Genomic DNA, 18,426 nt, shown 5'->3' on the forward strand with positions numbered 1-18,426 from the left:
TAGATTATGGCTTCTGTTGTTAAAATCTGTCCCAGTGCTGTAGTTTTTATACTCTGTATTAAAAGGAAATACATTAAATTTTGCAAAAAAAAAATTACCAGAACAATTTATGTGGCAAAGCTGGATGCCGTGACCTGTATAAAACATGCAGATATGCATATTTCTGTATTTTCTTACTAATTTACATAATGGGCTCTGGTCACAACGTTCATGGGGAGGGGCAAGGAGCTGTATGGCATTGGGGCTCCCAATCCCTGACCACTGGAGATCTTAGGAGTGTAGGAAGCTGCCTGTTGTACCAAGGCAGACCGTTGGCCCATCTAGGTCAGTATTGTCTTCACTGACTGGCAGTGACTCTCTGGGGTTTCAGGCATGGGTGTCTCCCAGCCCTACCCTGGGATTGAAGACAGGACCTTCTGAAAGCAAAGTGGATGCTCTGCCATTGAACTACAGCCCTTTCCTATCCTTATCTTGAACAAGGGTAACAGCGACTGAGCTTATAGCTTTCTTCTTTCTTTCTTTCTTTCTTTCTTTCTTTCTTTCTTTCTTTCTTTCTTTCTTTCTTTCTTTCTTTCTTTCTTTCTTTCTTTCTTTCTTTCTTTCTTTCTTTGTATCCCGCCCTTCCTCCCAGCAGGAGCCTAGGGTGGCAAACAAAGAGCTAAAAACACTTTAAAACATCATAAAAACAGATCTTAAAATACATTAAAACAAAACAGTGTTAAAAACATTTAAAAAAAAACAACTTAAAAAAAGGATTAAAAACATTAAAAAACATATTAAGCAATTCTAACACAGATGCAGACTGGGATAGGTCTCAACCTGAAAGGCTTGTTGAAAGAGGAAAGTCTTCAAAAGGCACCGAAGAGATAGCAGAGATGGCGCCTGCCTAACATTCAAAGGAAGGGAATTCCACAGGGTAGGTGCTGCCACACTAAAGGTCCATTTCCTGTATTGTGCAGAACGGACCTCCTGATAAGATGGTACCTGCAGGAGGCCCTCACCTGCAGAGCGCAGTGATCGACTGGGTATGTAAGGGATAAGACGGTCTTTCAGGTATCCTGGTCCTGAGCTGTATAGGGCTTTGTACACCAGAACCTTGAACTTGGCCCGGTAGCAAATGGGCAGTCATTTCCCTCTCCCCGCCTTCCAAACAAATGCTGCTTGTGGGGTTTGTTGCTATTGATGTCTGTCTTGAGAATGACAGGCAGCAGCATCAGATGACATGGCAAAACAATAAGTACAGTAGATGGCTCTTGAGAAAATCTTCATGCTCCATCTGCAGTCGCTCCAGATGAGCCTCTGTGCTTTGTGTGATGTTTCGCTTTTGGGGCCTGGTGGGTGGAGCAGGTCTCCTCTAAATCAGCTCTGGCTTCATCCCCAGAGCCCTTTATCAGTACAGGGAATGGGAGGGCAAATTAAAAGAGAAAGAACAAGCCCTCTTTCCGACTTCACAACAACCCATTTTCAGGGATGTAATCTAAAACCAAAGTTCAAACTGCACTGTAACTTAAAATCCTGAAGTGCGGGATGAAGATCTCATTCAGTATTCATGTGATTCCTTTCCAAGGCTGTCAGGTTACATGCTATACATGTGGTATGAAGTCTGCTAATGTACTTAAAAGCAATGAATTGTATCATGCTTATACCTATCAGCAAGAGGCAGTGTAGCTCTGGATATAAAGCAGGTATGTTCCTTTAGGGGAAATCTGTTGAGGGCTCCTTGCTGGTGGTGGGTGGGGCTAAAACCGAAGTTGGCCATGCTGCCTCCTCCCCCTCACTCCCTGTCAGGGGAAGGAAGACCACTCTTGCCAAAGATCTGAGCTGATTGCTTGCAGAGGACACTCCTACCCTTCCATCACTCTATTATTTCATGCATACCCATTCACCCTTCCCGCCCTTCTGTCTTTCCAGATTCCCCCCACCTGCATAAAATTAGGCCAAGAGCCACCTCTTGTATAAAGTTTATTTATTTATTACATTTATATACCACCCCATAGCCGAAGCTCTCTGGGCGGTTTACAGCAATTAAAGACATTAAAAACAAATATACAAATTTTAAAACACAAAAACAATTTAAAAACACAATTTAATTTTTTTTAAAAACAATTTAAAATACATGCTAAAATGCCTGGGAGAAGAGGAAAGTTTTGATCTGGCGCCAAAAAGATAATAGTGTTGGGGTTGGACCAGTCTTCAGATCTCACCCAAGCATTTGGGCAAGGCTTGGCCTCTCAGTCTATATTTCTCCCACAAAGTGCAAGTTACCATGACCAGTGAACACAAGAATAATGGGAAAGCATTTGGCTCATTAGCAGCACAATCCTACATGTCTACTCAGAAACAAGTCCGATCCAGTGGGGCTTCCCCCCTTCCCCATTAAAGTGGGTATAACAAAAGCCATGATAGCTGTGTAGTCACTCCACCGTTGGAGGTGGTGTGCCTCTGAATGCCAGTTGCTGAGAATCACAACTGTGGAGAGCACTGAGGCACTCAGGTCCTGCTTGCAAGCTTCTCAGAAGAGCCCAGCCATATCTCACATACCCCTTGGGAGTTTTTACCTGCCTGAAATGTGTCCTTGAACTCTGATACTGCCTTTTGCTTGCCTGGGTGGAGGAAAGAGAGGGATTGATGTAAGTAAAACTAGTCTACTGTAGAAAGGTAACATTCAAATTGCCCATCTCTCTCCTATAACATAGATGGAAGCCTGCAGCCCAGAATTTGGGAGGTTGTTTCAAGTCAGTCTGATGCCCATGTGCAGGTCCCTCTGCCCATTCTCTTTGATCTCCTTTCCCCCTCATTCTTCTAGGCCACTCCCATAAGGACATAAGAAGAGCCAACTGGATCAGGCCAAAGGGGGCCAATCTAGTCCAGCATCCTGTTCTCACAGTGGCCAACCAGATGCTTCGATGGGAAGCCCAAAAGCAAGACCTAAGAGCAGCACTCCCCCCTCTTGTCGTTTCGAGCAGCTGGTATTTGGAAGCAGGCTGCCTCTGACTGTGGAGGCAGAGCATAGCTAATGTGGCTAGCAGTCACTGATAGCCTTGTCCTTCATGAATTTGGCTAGTCCTCTTTTAAAGCCATCCAAGTTGGTGGCCATCACTGCCTCTTGTGGGAACAAATTCCAGAGTTTAACTTGGCACTGTGTGAAGTAGTTGCTTTTGTCTGTCCCAGAGCTTCCAAACTAAGTCCCAGCCCTAATGATCATATCCTTGACTTTCCCTTGGTCCGCTGCCTTCTCCTCCTTCCCTGGGCCCATCCATCTTCTGTCCTGCCTTTTTAAGCCCTTTCCGCCTGCCCTCCATCTCAAGGGCAGCCAGAGCTAATTCTGCTTGCCCTGCCTCTCTAGCATTTGGGCAGCTGTTGCTGGAAGCCTCTTCACTCTTGCCAAAATGTTGTAATGGCATAAATAAATTATAAATAATTAATAACCCATCAGCAGTGAAAACGTGCAGAGGTTTTTGTCTTAATGGGTGGTATTCACTGCTGGTCCTACTGAAGCTAATGGACATGTCTAACTTAGGTTTACTAATTTCAGTGGGTCTGCTCTGAGTAGGACTTAGTTGAATACAACCCAATGTTTTCAAAGAGTACATCAATTTCATACTAAAAGGTGTCTTCATAGTTGAAGGATGTATAGTGGTTTTAGTCATCCTTGTCTCGTTTCCACTCATTCCTCTGAGGAGACTCTTCCTGAGGCCTCAGTTCCCAGCTGTGCTCCTGGACGGACACACACACACAGTTCTGTGGGAGGAAAATCCCCTTTGTACCAATAGGGCTACTCTAGAACATTGGTCTTCACCTGGAGGGTCAGGACCCACTGCCAGATCACGGCCTGACCTAAAATGGGTTGCAGCAGCACCACCACCACCAGAGGAGCTGGAGATCATTCATGTGAAGAACTGTTGAAGGTCTCTGTGAAGCCAGAGGGTTCACTCAGAGGGGTGGGAAAAACAGTCAGGTGTGCCTCTCTGAAAGCCAAATTCTCCACTAGGTTTTGCACTGCATGATATTGAGTGAATTGGGCAATAACTGAGGCACGGGCATATTATGAAAAGGTTGGGTGTGAGCTAATTTGTCTAGCTATGAAGAGAAGCCAAAGAGTTCCACTCAGCTAACTGTGGCTTGCAGTCTCCAAACAGCTCAGTTGCACCAGTGAAGTTAACATTCCCAAATTAATGTTCCAATCTGCTTCCTTATCCCAATCTGGTTATTTCCAAAAGACACTTCTGACATTTCCGCTGATATATAAAGCCAGAGAAATGTTGTCTGTCTTAAGAGCTTTTGGCTGAAGGTTGTATAACTAGAGGGTGCCAAGCCATGCTCCTAATTCCTGAGGAATCAGGTATCAAGGTGAGCATTGAAGACAGCAGAGATGAAGGCATCAGTTCATGGGCAAGGATGACCTTAATCAAGAGACTTCACCTTCAGTAAGGTGGGGAGATGGTAGATGACATGTACAATGCAGGAGCTAACCATTTGGAGAGGTGTGGTGGTGGTATGGTGCTCACAGCAGATGCCTTCTGATGACTTAGACCAGAGAGCACTGAATGAAATTGAACAGGGGGAAAGAGAGGTAGTCACATCAAGGATCACTCTCTGCCAATATCATGCTTTTGTAAGTGACCGGCCAGTCTGGTAGCAATGCAGATTCAGCAATCATAAGAACATAACAAAGGCTTAGTTGCTGGATCAGGACAAAGCCTAATTAGTTCAGCATCCTGTTCTCACAGTGGCCAACCAGATGCAAGCAGGACCTTAGCACAACAGCACTCTCTCCACCTGCAACTCCCACCAACTGGTACTGTATTCAGAGGCATACCACCCCCAACAGCAGAGGTAGAACATTTCCATGGTGGCCAGTAATCCCAGAGATCTGATGGACTTGGAGTCCATGTGATACCTCATAGAGTTCTAAATGTTTCATATCTTGGTTAAAACCGGCTGTTTTGAGCTTCCCGTTTTCAGTTTTGCTGCAGCTTTGATTCATCTGTTCAAGGCCCCTTTCTGTTCTGGATTCTGATCCTTGAGATAACTGTCAGGAGTCAGCCTGCCATTTCCTCCGCCTCACTTCTTTCCCTGTCTGTATTTCCTTTCCTCTAACAGTAGCTATTGATGGAGGAACACACGGTGACCCAGACGGAGCACATGGCCACCATTGAGGCCCATGCGGTGGCCCAGCAGGTGCAGCAGGTCCATGTGGCTACCTACACGGAGCACAGCATGCTCAGTGCAGATGAAGACTCGCCATCTTCTCCTGAAGACACCTCCTACGATGACTCGGACATTCTCAACTCCACGGCTACCGATGAGGTGACTGCCCACCTGGCCGCGGCTGGTACGTTTCCTGGTGCTCTTTCCTGTTCCCCCATTTGCCCTGCGCCTTAAAAAGTGCAAGTGTTTCTTGAGGACTGAGTTGCTTCTCTTTTGGGGCGGACTTGACTGGGTAGCACAAGGTTGGCCATATAAGGCCACAGATGCCCAAATAAGAGGGCTCAAATTCTTTAGGACACTCAGAAAGCTTAACATTGTTACTACTTTTTTTTTCCAAGAAGAAAAGGCAGATTTTGAGCACTGAAGTATATACTTGGGTGGGCTTTGTTTCAAGTCAAAAGATGTGGCCATTTTAATATTTCAGATAATAAATTCTCTAAACTCTGATCTATTGATCGTAGGAGGAGACTTCAGTGGGATTCACTCACCAGTCATGGATAGGGATGCCTTTTCTTCCACTCCCTTCGTTTATTTATTTCAACCATTTATATACCCCTTAACATGTAGTCTCTAAGCGGTAAACAATAAGGTTACAAAAGAGAGAGAAAAGCAGTTAAAATTAACCAGAAAATCAGAAAAACTGACTTAAAATACCTGCTGAAATAAAACAAGGCCTTTAGCATCCTTCCTGGTCCTTTCAGTTCATGCTAACATGAATTAAAAGCCTTCATAGTTTCTGATTCGTGTTGCACCCTTAGGAAATATTATCCCCTTTTGACTGGGTTATGTTCTGATATCTACTTGCAAAATATTTATATATTGCTATGTACCTACCAACTTCTCTGTTCACTTCTGGTATCCAATGAGCAAAACTTCTATAAAAGGAAAGGAGCTTTTCTGTTAGAGTTTATTTTAACTTCAAGTGCTAACTGAATGGTTTGGGCAGTTTAAATGTATTTTGTTATTTTAAGTAAGTTGCTGTTGGGATCCTTCTGAACTGGAAGGTGAGATGGCAAATGGTAATTTGCAGGCCACAAGAAACCACTTACTCTCTGAAGTGTTGCAGCTCTTCCCACTTTGTTTACCAACCAATGAGACCTGCAGCAAAATGTTGCAGTGTGGAGAGCTCCTGTTCAAGGTCCCAGCTAGCCCATGCCTTCTGGTCTTGCAGAGGAGCCCACAGGGCAAGGCTGGTCAGTTGTTGCAGCACCACAGAGAGCTGCTAGTGCGCAACTTGCTCCAGCAAGGGATGGAAGGGAACAACAAAGCCCTTTTGAGCCTCTCCCTCCAGTCCACCTTTCCTCGGCTCCACCTCTTGTGGAGAACAAGGGACCCTTAAAGGGCCTACCATCTGGCCTGCACATGGGCACTTCTTCTGTGTTCCATGGTCTCCCGCCTAGTGCACTCCCTGCAGTGTTGGACTACTGTGGCATAGAAGGCACCTGAAATGGTCCTGGCTCCAGCTCTACTGGTCCTGGTGCTGTGGGAACTGATTCCATGAGCACCTGCCTGCCAGCCTCAGGTTTGGCGATCCTCTGATTATCAGCATCACAGCCTCTGGCTCCTTATATCATAGCACTGTAGCCTTCCAATTCAGACTCATTGTCACTGCTGAACTCTGCGATCATGACAGATGCTCCATCCCTTCTCCCCGAGTTTCCATCCCCCTCAACAGTTGGTCAGCTTTCCATGTCCACTGAGCTGGTTCAGTCCTTTTATGCGTTTGGGGGCCCCTAGAGATTTTCTGCAAACCTTGGGGTTCTGCCAAGCCTACTATTGTTTCCTTCTTTGTGTGTGTGTGTGTGTGTGGATGATGTCTTTCGACTACATAAGGATTGGCACTCAGAGAATGGATTCCCTACCAGTATATAGGATTAGCAGCACATTAAACTGAGCAGTTGCAAAATCACTTCTCCGCCCCTCCCCAAGAAAGCTCTAATTAGTGACAGAAAAAGAGAAGGGAGAAGCACAATTTTTTTCACACCAAATGCACACTTGAATGAGGTGCAGATGGCTAGTGCAAGCACACACTCTTTTGTGATTGACTGGTCACAAGCCTGGCTATCAAGACTGCCCTGGAATCCTGTCTGAAAACCAGTTCATCAGGTTAAGAAGAGGAAAAGGAAACCCTTTCCCCATCATCTGCATTTTTTCAGGACTTTTCACCCATGCCCTCAAGCCAGAGTTTTTTTGTATGAAGCCGTAACCAGCAGAGGGCAGTACAACAATTAAAACTGACAATGCTTCTCTGTTTCTAATCTGATCTCTCCATGTTGAAGTTAGAAACAGGAATCCCTATTGACAGCTACTGCTAATTTACTTGGCAGAGTGGTTGTGGAAATGTATGCATGGAGAAAGATACTGCGCACAAGAATTGCTGTAAAAATGATATCCAGAAGGGAAGCTGTGTTAGTCTGTTTCAGCAAAAACAGGCTAGTCTTGTGTCGCTATTTATTCTTTTATAGCATTTATAAAGTGCCCTTTAGCCAAAAAGGTTCTCAGAGTGGCTAATAAAACTTAGTTCTAAGACGGTCCCTGCCTTCGCATGCACAACCTAAAAGGATAAGACACACAAGGAAAAAGGAGGGAGGGAAGAGGGAAAAGCAACCTCAAGCACCAGTTCATAAAGTTCCACTGCTTACAGCCACAATCAATTATAAAGACTAACAAAATAATAAGTATTAAATATTATTATTTATTAATGTCCTTTCACATGTGTCTCAAGACAATTTTGAAACATACCATAAAAGCAGCTAAAATAGCTTTGAAAAGAACTAAAGATAGATTTAAAAACAATACAGAATGTACACCTAAGACCTTTCCATCCAGCTGGAAAAACTTATCCAAACAAAAATGTCTCCATTTGTTTTTGGAAAGTACAGATAGTGGTAGCATGTCATATTATTGTTGTTGTTATATTTATATCCCACCCTTTCTCCCAGTAGGAGCCCAGGGCGGCAAACAAAAGCACTAAAACACTTTAACACATCATAAAAACAGACTTTAAAATATATTAAAACCACCATTAAAACATATTAACACAAAACATCTTTAAAAACATTTTTAAAAGCTTTAAAATCATCTATTTTTTTAAAAAAGGTTTAAAAACATTAAAAAGCAATTCCAACGCAGACACAGACTGGGGATAGATCTCTACTTAAAAGGCTTGTTGAAAAAGGAGGGTCTTCAGTAGGCACCGAATAACAGAGATGGCACCTGTCTAATATTTAAGGGGAAGGAATTCCAAAGGGTTGGTGCCACAACACTAAAGGTCCATTTCCTATGTTGTGCAGAATGGGGCTCCTGATAAGATGGTATCTGCAGGAGGCCCTCATCTGCAGAGCTCAGTGATCGACTGGGTATGTAAGGGGTAAGACGGTCTTTCAGGTATCTCAACAGAGATGCTATTCCAGAAAACACGAGCAGCCATATTGAAAGCCCCTCTCTGGATTACTGGGGAGCGGGCTTCTGATATCTTTGGAACTTGAAGGAGAAACTGTATCAGGCTTTATACATTAGTACCAAAACATTGAACTTGACCCAGTGGCAGACTGGCAGTCAGAGCAGATCCAGAAAACGTGTTATATGCTGGCTGTAGCTTGTCCCCACGAGCTTCCTAGCCGCCATGTTCTGCACTAGCTGCAGCCTCTGGGCCAGCCTCAAGGGTAGCCCCACACAAAGCGCACTGAAGTAATCCACCCTTGAGGTGGCCGATACATGGACCTAATTATGGCATACGTTTTCATGGACTAAAGTTCACAAAATGTTATAGACATGATAATTGCACCTATCCTTAACTTTCCAAATATTCTGTGGAATTGTGTCAGTAGCCTGCTGCAGCATTTATGGCTTAGGGATTCTTCAGCCTATGGTCCATCGAATATTCAAAAGCTATCATTTGTTCACAGGCCCAGTGGGAATGGCAGCTGCCGCTGCCGTGGCAACGGGTAAAAAAAGGAAACGCCCTCACATTTTCGAGTCCAACCCCTCGATCCGCAAGAGGCAGCAGACACGTTTGTTACGGTAAGAGCATCTGAACATAGAAAGCTTCTTTATACTCTCAGACCCTTGGTGGTCCCTCTGGCTCAGGACTGTCTCCTCTAAATGGAAGAAGCTCTGCAAGGGGTTTTTTTTTGGGGGGGGGCGTCTTTGTCGGCCCTGCTAACTGAGATAAGAACATCAGAAGAGCTTGGCTGTTGGATTAGGCCAAAGGCCCATCAAGTCCAGCATCCTAAAAACAAGAGAGCGAAATTTAACAGGGATAAGTCGACTTCCAGTGGGCTCAGTGTTGAGCATTTTGGCTTTAGTTTCCTGACATCTGTCTGCTGACTCAGTTTGGCGTTGGGTTCTGCTCAAAAAGCCTCCATGGAAGTGCATGGCACAGAGCTGGCACCAGGCTGCAAAATGGGTTTGTAGAGTCAGCCCTTCATAAAAGAGGAGGTTTGATTGTTTTGCTCTAACGCCTTTGGTGTCCCCATCTCAGCCTTGCTCGTGCAGATCCTTTGGGTTTCCTTCAGGGATGCTGCACAGCAGTAGTGGCTGTTGGCTCCATGTCAGTGGGGCAGTGGAATCCGCTCCAAGATTTAGTCTGAGCTTTAAAGGAGTTCTTGAAAGTTCAGACTAAAACCTGGAGTAGATTCCACTTCCCCACAGCTGCCACTGCTGCAGAGTGTGCAATATAGCCAGCATTTTCCAAATTAGGGCCCAGGACAAAAGCTCATTCTGTAAGATCTCCCTCTTCTCTTTGCTCCTGAAGTTGATCTGGATATTGGATATTGAAATTGATCTGGGCTCCTGCTGGGAAGAAGGGCGGCATATAAATTAAATAATAAATAAATAAAATAAACCACTGCTGAAGCATGCCTATCTGCACTTATCCAGATGAGAACAATCAGGAAAATGTTGATATCAGACTTGGTGGTAATTGTTTGTACCCCCATTTGGCTACAGAATCGTACTCAAAGAATGCTTATTAATGATTCCTTCTCAACCTGGGGGGAGGTAATGAGTGGGGTACCACAGGGCTTGGTCCTGGGCCCAGTGCTCTTCAACATTTTTATTAATGACTTGGATGAGGAGGTGCAGGGAATGCTTACCAGATTTGCAGATGATACAAAATTGAGAGGGATAGCTAATACCTTGGAAGACAGAAACAAATTCAAACTGCTCTTGATAGGCTGGAGCATTGGGCTGAAAACAACAGAATGAAATTTAACAGGGATAAGTGCAAAGTTCTACACCTATGAAAAAGAAACCAAATGCACAGTTATGAGATGGGGAATACTTGGCTCAGGAATACTACATGTGAGAAGGATCTTGGGATTGTTGTTGATCACAAGATGAATATGAGTGAATGGTGTGATATGGCTGCAAAAAAGGCAAATGCTATTTTAGGCTGCATTAACAGAAGTATAGTTTCCAAATCGTGTGGTTCCCCTCTATTTAGCACTGGTTAGGCCTCATCTTGAGTACTGGGCACCACACTTTGAGAAGGATGCAGATAAATTGGAAGGCAATGAGGATGATCAGGGGACTGGAAACAAAGCCCTATGAGGAGAGACTGAAACAACTGGGCATGATTATCCTTGAGAAAAGAAGACTGAGGCGAGATATGATAGCACTGTTCAAATACGTGAAAGATTGCCGCACAGAGGAGGGCCAGGATCTCTTCTCGATCGTCCCAAAGTGCAGGACACAGAATAATGGGCTCAAGTTGCAGGAAGCCAGATTTCGACTGGACATCAGGAAAAACTTCCTAACTGTTAGAGCCATACGACCGTGGAACCAATTACCTAGAAGTAGTGGGCTCTCCAACACTGGAGGCCTTCAAGAGGCAGCTGGACAGCCACCTGTCGGGTATGCTTTGATTTGGATTCCTGAATTGAGCAGGGAGTGGAATTTATGGCCTTGTAGGCTCCTTCCAGCCCTACGATTCTAAGTTTTAAACCACTGTGAACGTTGTGGTGGTTGTAGTCCCCTTTTGTAAGTTACACATTCACCCTTTTTTCTATGTTGCAAGTCACAAGGTATAACCAGATCCGTCTCAGGTCTGTGGGATGATGCTTAGGAATAAATGAAGGCGTCTTTTGGAATGTGCTTTGCAGTGTCCCTGAACAGAAAGAGGTTAGCTGCTACATTGAGAGCACTTCTATTCCCAGGAAGGGACTCTTCCTCAAGGGGACTCTGATGCAACGTCCAGCTGAGCAGATCCTTTTCCCTCGGCCTGCTGTTGCAATGTGTTGCTGAATCTTGCTTGATGCAGGTTGATGTCGGTGGAATAATCCCAGCAGTGCTTTTGTGCAATTTTGCAGTCCCAGGGCTTCTTTTGCCCCTCATAAGAACATGCACAGCATGTTGCATAACTTTTTGGGGGGCATGGTGTGAATCTCCCCCCCCCTTTTTTTTTTTTTAAGTTTTCTTCTTGTCTGTTCATCAGACAGTCGGTGACAGGACTTTGTTCTTTCTGTGTTGTTGATGAGAAGAAGGGATGCAGAGGGCTTAATTTTTGTTGTGCCACCAGGTTTGGGCCTGCAGGTCTCCAGATTTCTACAAACTAGAGCGGTTCCCAACCTTTTTCCCCGCACGGATCACTTGGAAATTGCTGAGGGCCACTTAATGATTTTTCTGCCTGTTGCAGCAATTGTAATCTGCTGTTCTAGATGCTGTGTGATTTTAATTGCATTTTTATTGCTTCTCTTATTTCTTATATAGAAATGAATTATACAGAATTCAAATGCAATAAAATACAATATAAGAAATAGAAGGAGCAGTAAATTTTTAATTAAAAATCACAATGCAGACCTGCCGCAGACCTCCTGAATGAAGCTCACGGGCCACCGTTTGGAAACCCTGAACTGGATCACGTTATGCTTCGTTCGCAGCGTTGGTGTGGTTTTGGCTGCAGGAAATGGAAATGGCCTGCCTTCAAGTCAATCCTGACTTATGGCGACCCTATGAAGAGGGTTTTCATGGTAAGCGGTATTCAGAGGGGGTTTACCATTGCCTCCCTCTGAGGCTGAGAGGCAGTGACTGGCCCAAGGTCACCCAGTGAGCTTCATGGCTGTGTGAGGATTTGGACCCTGGTCTCCCAGGTCGTAGTCCAGCACTCTAACCACTAGGCCACACCGGGTCTCACCATAAAATTAAAGCACGTGACTTTCCCCAAAGAATCCTGGGAGCTGTAGATGGTTACGGGTGCGCGAATTGTAGCTCTGTGAGGGGTAAACTACAGTTCCCGTGGGGAGAATGGGTTTCAAAGTGCAGCCAAAACCACGCCAGCCTTGAATATAAAGCATAAATGGTCTAAGTCATGGAAGTATGGAGACCTGCAGCTCCAGACTTGGCTGCATAAAAAATGTGCGTCTTTGTGTGTTTTTAGCACTTCCAAAGAAAATCTTTGTTAGGAAAATTTTGCTATTTAAGTGAAATGGAGGTGTAGCTACATGTAATTGTAGCCACAGACTTGATGGAGGAACTAATAGAACATGGAGCCTTTCGCAGGCAATGCCTCTTATGCTCAAACATGTCTTCACAGTTGCCAAAACTAGGAAATGGTTTCGGAAACACATCCAAGCACAGATTTCCAGAAATCTGCACCTGGTACTGCTTTCCAGAAGCATGGCCGAACATGAAGACCTTCTTTGCTGGGGGTTGGAAAATGAATACTTTCCCTACAGTCTATAATTTCCTCTTTGGGAATTCCCTTCCCATGCATGGAAGCAGGAGGTAGGAATTTCATTGGGACCATGTGCCTTAGCTCAAGCCCGTTGTGAGGACCAGTGCTGATTTGTATATGCAAATTTGCACAGAAGTTGCTGTTTTCATTATTTGCATCCTATTTTGCATGCACATGACAGGACCTGGCCATGGATTGTGGGTACATGTTGGTTTTCTTTGTCCCTGTCAGAGACCAGAAATCAGTTTACATAATCCTTGGATAGCAAGCGTTAACCTCAGACTCTCTGAGTGCATGATCAAAGTTGAAATGTCTTGGAAGAGAGTCAGCAACCTCTGGCAAGATCAGGGGCTCTTTCACTCTGCAATAAGTGGTCCTGCAAACTAAGAGCAAGATTGATCTCTCTGAAGTGTGGGCTTCACATTCCCCTGCAGGAATGTGGTGGCTTATGAACTGCTGTGGTTAATACTTAGCATTTATACAGCACTGGGGAAGGGCCTGTAGCTCAGTGGGTAGAGCAATTGCCTTGCATGCAGAAGGTCCCAGCTACAATCCCCAGCGTCTCCACGTAGGGCTGGGAATGTCTCCTGCCTGAAACTCTGGAGAGCTGCCACTAGGTGAACCAGTAAAGCAGCCTCCTATCTTCCACTGTAGGGCATTCACAGTACTTTACATGCATCATTGCATTAATCCTTACAGCAAATGTGTAAGATGTCAATATTGTTATTGCCCATATTGGTGGTGCGTCTGGGGTGGGCTGGGGCCGAGCGAGAGTGGCTTGCCTAAGACCACTGATTGAGTTCATGGCAGAGCCAAGTTTCGAACTGGGCCCTTCTTGGCTCACAGCTCAGTCTCTTAGCCAACATGTTGCGTGCTCTCTCTCTCTCTTTACGCAAGACGCTCATCAGGGGAACACCTGGACACCAGAGAGTTCCTTGTTTGTATAGAGAGGAGCGCTTTTTGCATGATAACAAGCCTGACAGTAGAAACAAGCCTCTGCGGCGTGGAGGGAAGGCCTGTTTTATTACCTCGTGTCACCCTTTCAGCATTCTTTTTATCAAAGCGACTTATTTATTTCATTTATATTTCGAGGAGTTTGGAGCAGTCCATTCATTCATTCATTGGCGGTCACTTGTGGCTGTGTATGGTTTCTCTCCCCGTGCCCCAACCGTTTTATCCTCCAAACAACCCTGTGAGGTAGCTTAACCTGAGATACAGTGACTGGCCCAAGGTTAGCCCGTAAGCGTCATGCCAGGGTGGAGATTTATTTTTTGATTTATTATTATCAGAAACCCTATGTATCTACAGAAAAAGATTATACGTAAAAATGCCCTCATCGATATATTTGCATATAGGTAGCAAATCCTCCTACTGAAGCACACCCTTCATTTATAAATACAATAAATGAAATGCTTCATTACTGCTTTTCAAAACCTGATACTTTTAAAAAAATAATAGCAAGTTCTTCATAAAATATTCAATAATAGTTGACCTGTTTAACATAAACTTGTCCTGCTTGTTGTCTTGTTCTAACAAAAGAGTCCATTTAGCCAGTAAAGTGAACTCTCACATTTTTCTATCCCCTCCCCTCCCCTGACTGTTTTTTTGCAAATAAGACCCTGGCTGCAGTAATCGTCTGTGATTACTGAGTGGAGATTGGAGGTTATCTCTCTCCCCACTGCGCATGTGCGCACATACACACACCCAACCAACCAGTTCAGCCCTCTCTCCAGGATATCCCACCTTCCACCCCCTTTCACGATTGTGAGTGTGGATGCACACACATTGATAAAAAGGGAGGGAATGGGCGACAGATACAGAAGGAACAGTGTCGGAACTGGGGTTGTGTGTTCATAGGAAGTTCATAAGAGTTGTTGTTCTCCCTCCCAAGGTTGGGTTGGTAAGATAACCAGATTTCAAGTTGTGTGGCACTTACCTGCCTCTCTTTGCTTGCCATCTGTCCATTCGGAATCCCTTCTATGAGAAGGAAGGTCTGTGGTTGGTGTTGCCTGTTACGAGGTTTCTTCTTCCACTTACAGAGGGCCATGTCAGACTGTTGCTGACTTTACTACAGTAATCAAAACCAAAACTCTCTTACCCTGGAGAAGCAGCTTCCTCTGCATTCACAGTCGACGTGGTTCACACATGGGCAACACGTCATTGGCCTGGGACACTGAAAGCTAACCCTACCTCATGGAATCTAGTCCAGGAATGGGGAACAGCCCTACAGATGTTGTTGGGTTACAACTCCCATCAGCCCCAACCAACGTGGTCAGTAGTCAGGGACAATAGGAGTTGGAGGCCAGCAACATCTGGACAGCCACTCGCTCCCCTTCCCTCCTGCAGTCGGTATGTGAGAAGTGCATGCTCTGTGATGAAATGGATGCACCCTGCTTAAAGAAGAGGTGACGATATCTGCAATGGGAGCAGGGTGACTGTATTGTGCTTTTACACACTAGAACTCGTGGACATTCAATGAAGCTGAATGTGGGAAGATTCAGGACAGACAAAAGGAAGCACTTCTTTACTCAGCGCATAGTTAAACTGTGGAATTCACTCCCTGAGGAGGCAGTGATGGCCACCAACTTGGATGGCTTTAAAAGAAGATTAGACAAATTCATGGAAGATAAGGCTATCTGTGGCTACTAGCCATGATGGCTGTGCTCTGTCGCCATAGTCAGAGGCAGTGTGCTTCTGAAAACCAGTTGCAGGAAGCCACAGGAGGGGAGAATGCTGTTGCCTCAGGTCCTGCTTGCAGGCTTTCCATGGGCATCTGCTGGCCACTGAGAACAGGATGCTGGACTAGATGGGCCACTGGCCTGATCCAGCAGGCTCTTCTTATGTTCTTAAAGAGAGTGTTTTCTGACTTGAGGCCTAGTTCTGTATGGGTAGCTGCTGGGTGACTGCAATATTTTCAAACTCTACCTGTAACAAGCACATTATTATGTAATAGTGTCAGAAACGCTCTTAGGAAAAGATAAATGTCGGAATTGGCTTTTCTTAGGGTAAATTGTCTGTGTCTTTTTGTCCCACTGATGCAGGAAGCTTCGCGCCACGCTGGACGAATACACCACCCGCGTAGGGCAGCAGGCCATCGTCTTGTGCATTTCGCCTTCCAAGCCCAACCCTGTTTTTAAAGTGTTTGGTGCGGCACCACTAGAGAATGTGGTAAGACTGGGATGTTTCATGGATGATCTGCTTTTGTGGTTCTTATTTTACTTACATTGTTTTGAGATATTTATTGTTGTTTAATTATGTCACTTAAAATGTGAGATGATGAAGATGATTATGTGTAAACAGCGTACAGATTTCTGTTGAAATAGGAAGCAGCATGTAAGTTTGCTAACTAACTAAATAAATAAAACAAGATTCGTTATCCTCTCACTCCACACCATTGTGCCTCATCTCAAAAAGGATATTATAGAGTTGGAAAAGGTTCAGAAGAGGGCAACCAGAATGATCAAGGGGATGGAGCGACTCCCTTACGAGGAAAGGTTGCAGCATTTGGGGCTTTTTAGTTTAGAGAAAAGGCGGGTCAGAGGAGACATGATAGAAGTGTATAAAATTATGCATGGCATTGAGAAAGTGGATAGAGAAAAGTTCTTCTCCCTCTCTCATAATACTAGAACTCGTGGACATTCAAAGAAGCTGAATGTTGGAAGATTCAGGACAAACAAAAGGAAGTACTTCTTTACTCAGCGCATAGTTAAACTATGGAATTTGCTCCCACAAGATGCAGTAATGGCCCCCAGCTTGGAGGGCTTTAAAAGAAGATTAGACAAATTCATGGAGGACAGGGCTATCAATGGCTACTAGCCATGATGGCTGTGCTCTGCCACCCTAGTCAGAGGCAGCATGCTTCTGAAAACCAGTTGCTGGAAGCCTCAGGAGGGGAGAGTGTTCTTGCACTCTGGTCCTGCTTGCGGGCTTCCCCCAGGCACCTGGTTGGCCACTGTGAGAACAGGATGCTGGACTAGATGGGCCACTGGACTGATCCAGCAGGCTCTTCTTATGTTCTTATGCCATTGGTTGTCTAAGAGAAACAAGGAACATTTGAGGTGCGAGAGGAGGAAGACAGTGAGTGGAGCAGATGGGATCAGAACCACGCTTGCCATTAAATTGGAGGGATTCTGACTCCAGAGAGCATTTATCATCAGAGAACTGGAAGGTGCCAAACTCATAATCTCATCTTGCCCCACGGGAACAAGCCTAAATCTAAAACATTCCCTGCAGTTTCCTCATCTAGACTTCCTTTGAAAAACCTTCAAGGAAGGAGAAGCAATAGCCTTCCCAGACAGGGCCGTCTGTGTTGCATGATTACATGATTCCACTATGTCGGTGCTATGTACAGAATTCAGTATGCTGCAAAGTTCAGCTTTTTAAATTTTTATTTTAAAAGCAAGCTTCTAGCTCTGTAGGATGTAAAAATAGATTTGAACGTGTATGTGCTATGTGTACAAGAGAACACGATTTCCAGAGGGCAGGCCCTCTGTATCCAGCATAACTCCACACAAAATAGGGCCATTAATTTTAATGAGTATTCTGATAAATTACTGACCCCCCCCCCGTCACAAGATGGCTGTGCAGGGGCAGAGCCAGTCATAAAATGTGGCAGGTCGAGGCACAGTTTAGCATAATCAGCTGGCAATTACTGGCATCAGTGTCTATTGATATCTAATCCATCTTTGGAAATTGTTAAATTTTTTGCCACAGCATTTTCCTATCACAAGGAGTTCCATAGTTCAACTTTCCTCAAGCTAAGTAGAGACATCTCCCTTAGTTTCCCGGCCCGTGCCATCCTGGCTGAACATATCCAGACCCTTCAGCAGGATGTTACTCCCAGAATTTTTGTCACTGTTGTGGTGCTTCTCTGGATCCTTTTCCTTGGTTCTTCTAGGCGAAGCGTTGACACAGAGAGTAACCCCTAAGGGTCCTGAACAGCATCAGGGCTGGTTTGTGGTTGTACCCAAATCCCGAGCTGAAGGGTGTGTTCTCCAGACCAAGGGCCCTGAGGTCACTTGCTCAAGGGAGGCTTGAACTGAAGACAGAGCAAGGGCAAAGAGACTTTAAAAAACGCTCAGAAGTTTAGGCTCCAACCTTGGGCTACATTGTTCCTGGCTCCAGTCCCTGACAAATGGGAAGTAGGGCCATCTGCAAGTTAAAAATAAACCAGAGTTTCCCAACCCATTGCCTGCAGGTACCATTGCACTCTCAAAGGCCTTCAGTGGTGCCCCTACCAGGTAGCACAGAATCTGAGCGTTCTTTCTTTTTTTTAAGTAAGTTTCTCGCCCTACTAAAGAGAAGTTATGGAACAAAATATCCTCTTAAGTGATTTATGTGAAATGAGCCAGCCTGGCTGCTCCTGCCTGTCAGTGTTATTAGCTAATAAATTAAGTCAGAACCGTGATTGATAAATGAGTTATTTGGACACCAGGCAATAGGAATCCTTTGGGTCCTAAAGATCTGCTGTTTTGCCCTCTCTTTTAGTGCACTTTTCCTGCATCTTTCTTTTTTGCTAGCCCTTGGAATCTCCATAGTTT

At 44.9% G+C, this 18,426-nt stretch overlaps 1 protein-coding gene across 4 annotated transcripts in view; it reads left to right on the top strand.

Annotated features, from left to right (window-relative positions):
* Window positions 1-18,426, top strand: part of NRF1 (nuclear respiratory factor 1) — an 89,665-nt gene that overhangs the window by 23,010 nt on the left and 48,229 nt on the right. For 3 of the 4 annotated variants that reach the window (XM_061638021.1, XM_061638023.1, XM_061638024.1), the window contains exons 2-4: window positions 5,104-5,335; window positions 9,120-9,234; window positions 15,928-16,054. In XM_061638021.1, the coding sequence (XP_061494005.1) occupies window positions 5,113-5,335; window positions 9,120-9,234; window positions 15,928-16,054 (465 nt within the window). In that variant the 5' untranslated portion in view covers window positions 5,104-5,112. The remainder of the gene's footprint in view (window positions 1-5,103; window positions 5,336-9,119; window positions 9,235-15,927; window positions 16,055-18,426) is intronic. The other variant, XM_061638022.1, reaches the window with a different exon arrangement.

Source organism: Rhineura floridana, chromosome 8 (assembly GCF_030035675.1).
Source record: "Rhineura floridana isolate rRhiFlo1 chromosome 8, rRhiFlo1.hap2, whole genome shotgun sequence".
In the NCBI taxonomy this organism is placed as follows: Eukaryota; Metazoa; Chordata; class Lepidosauria; order Squamata; family Rhineuridae; genus Rhineura; species Rhineura floridana.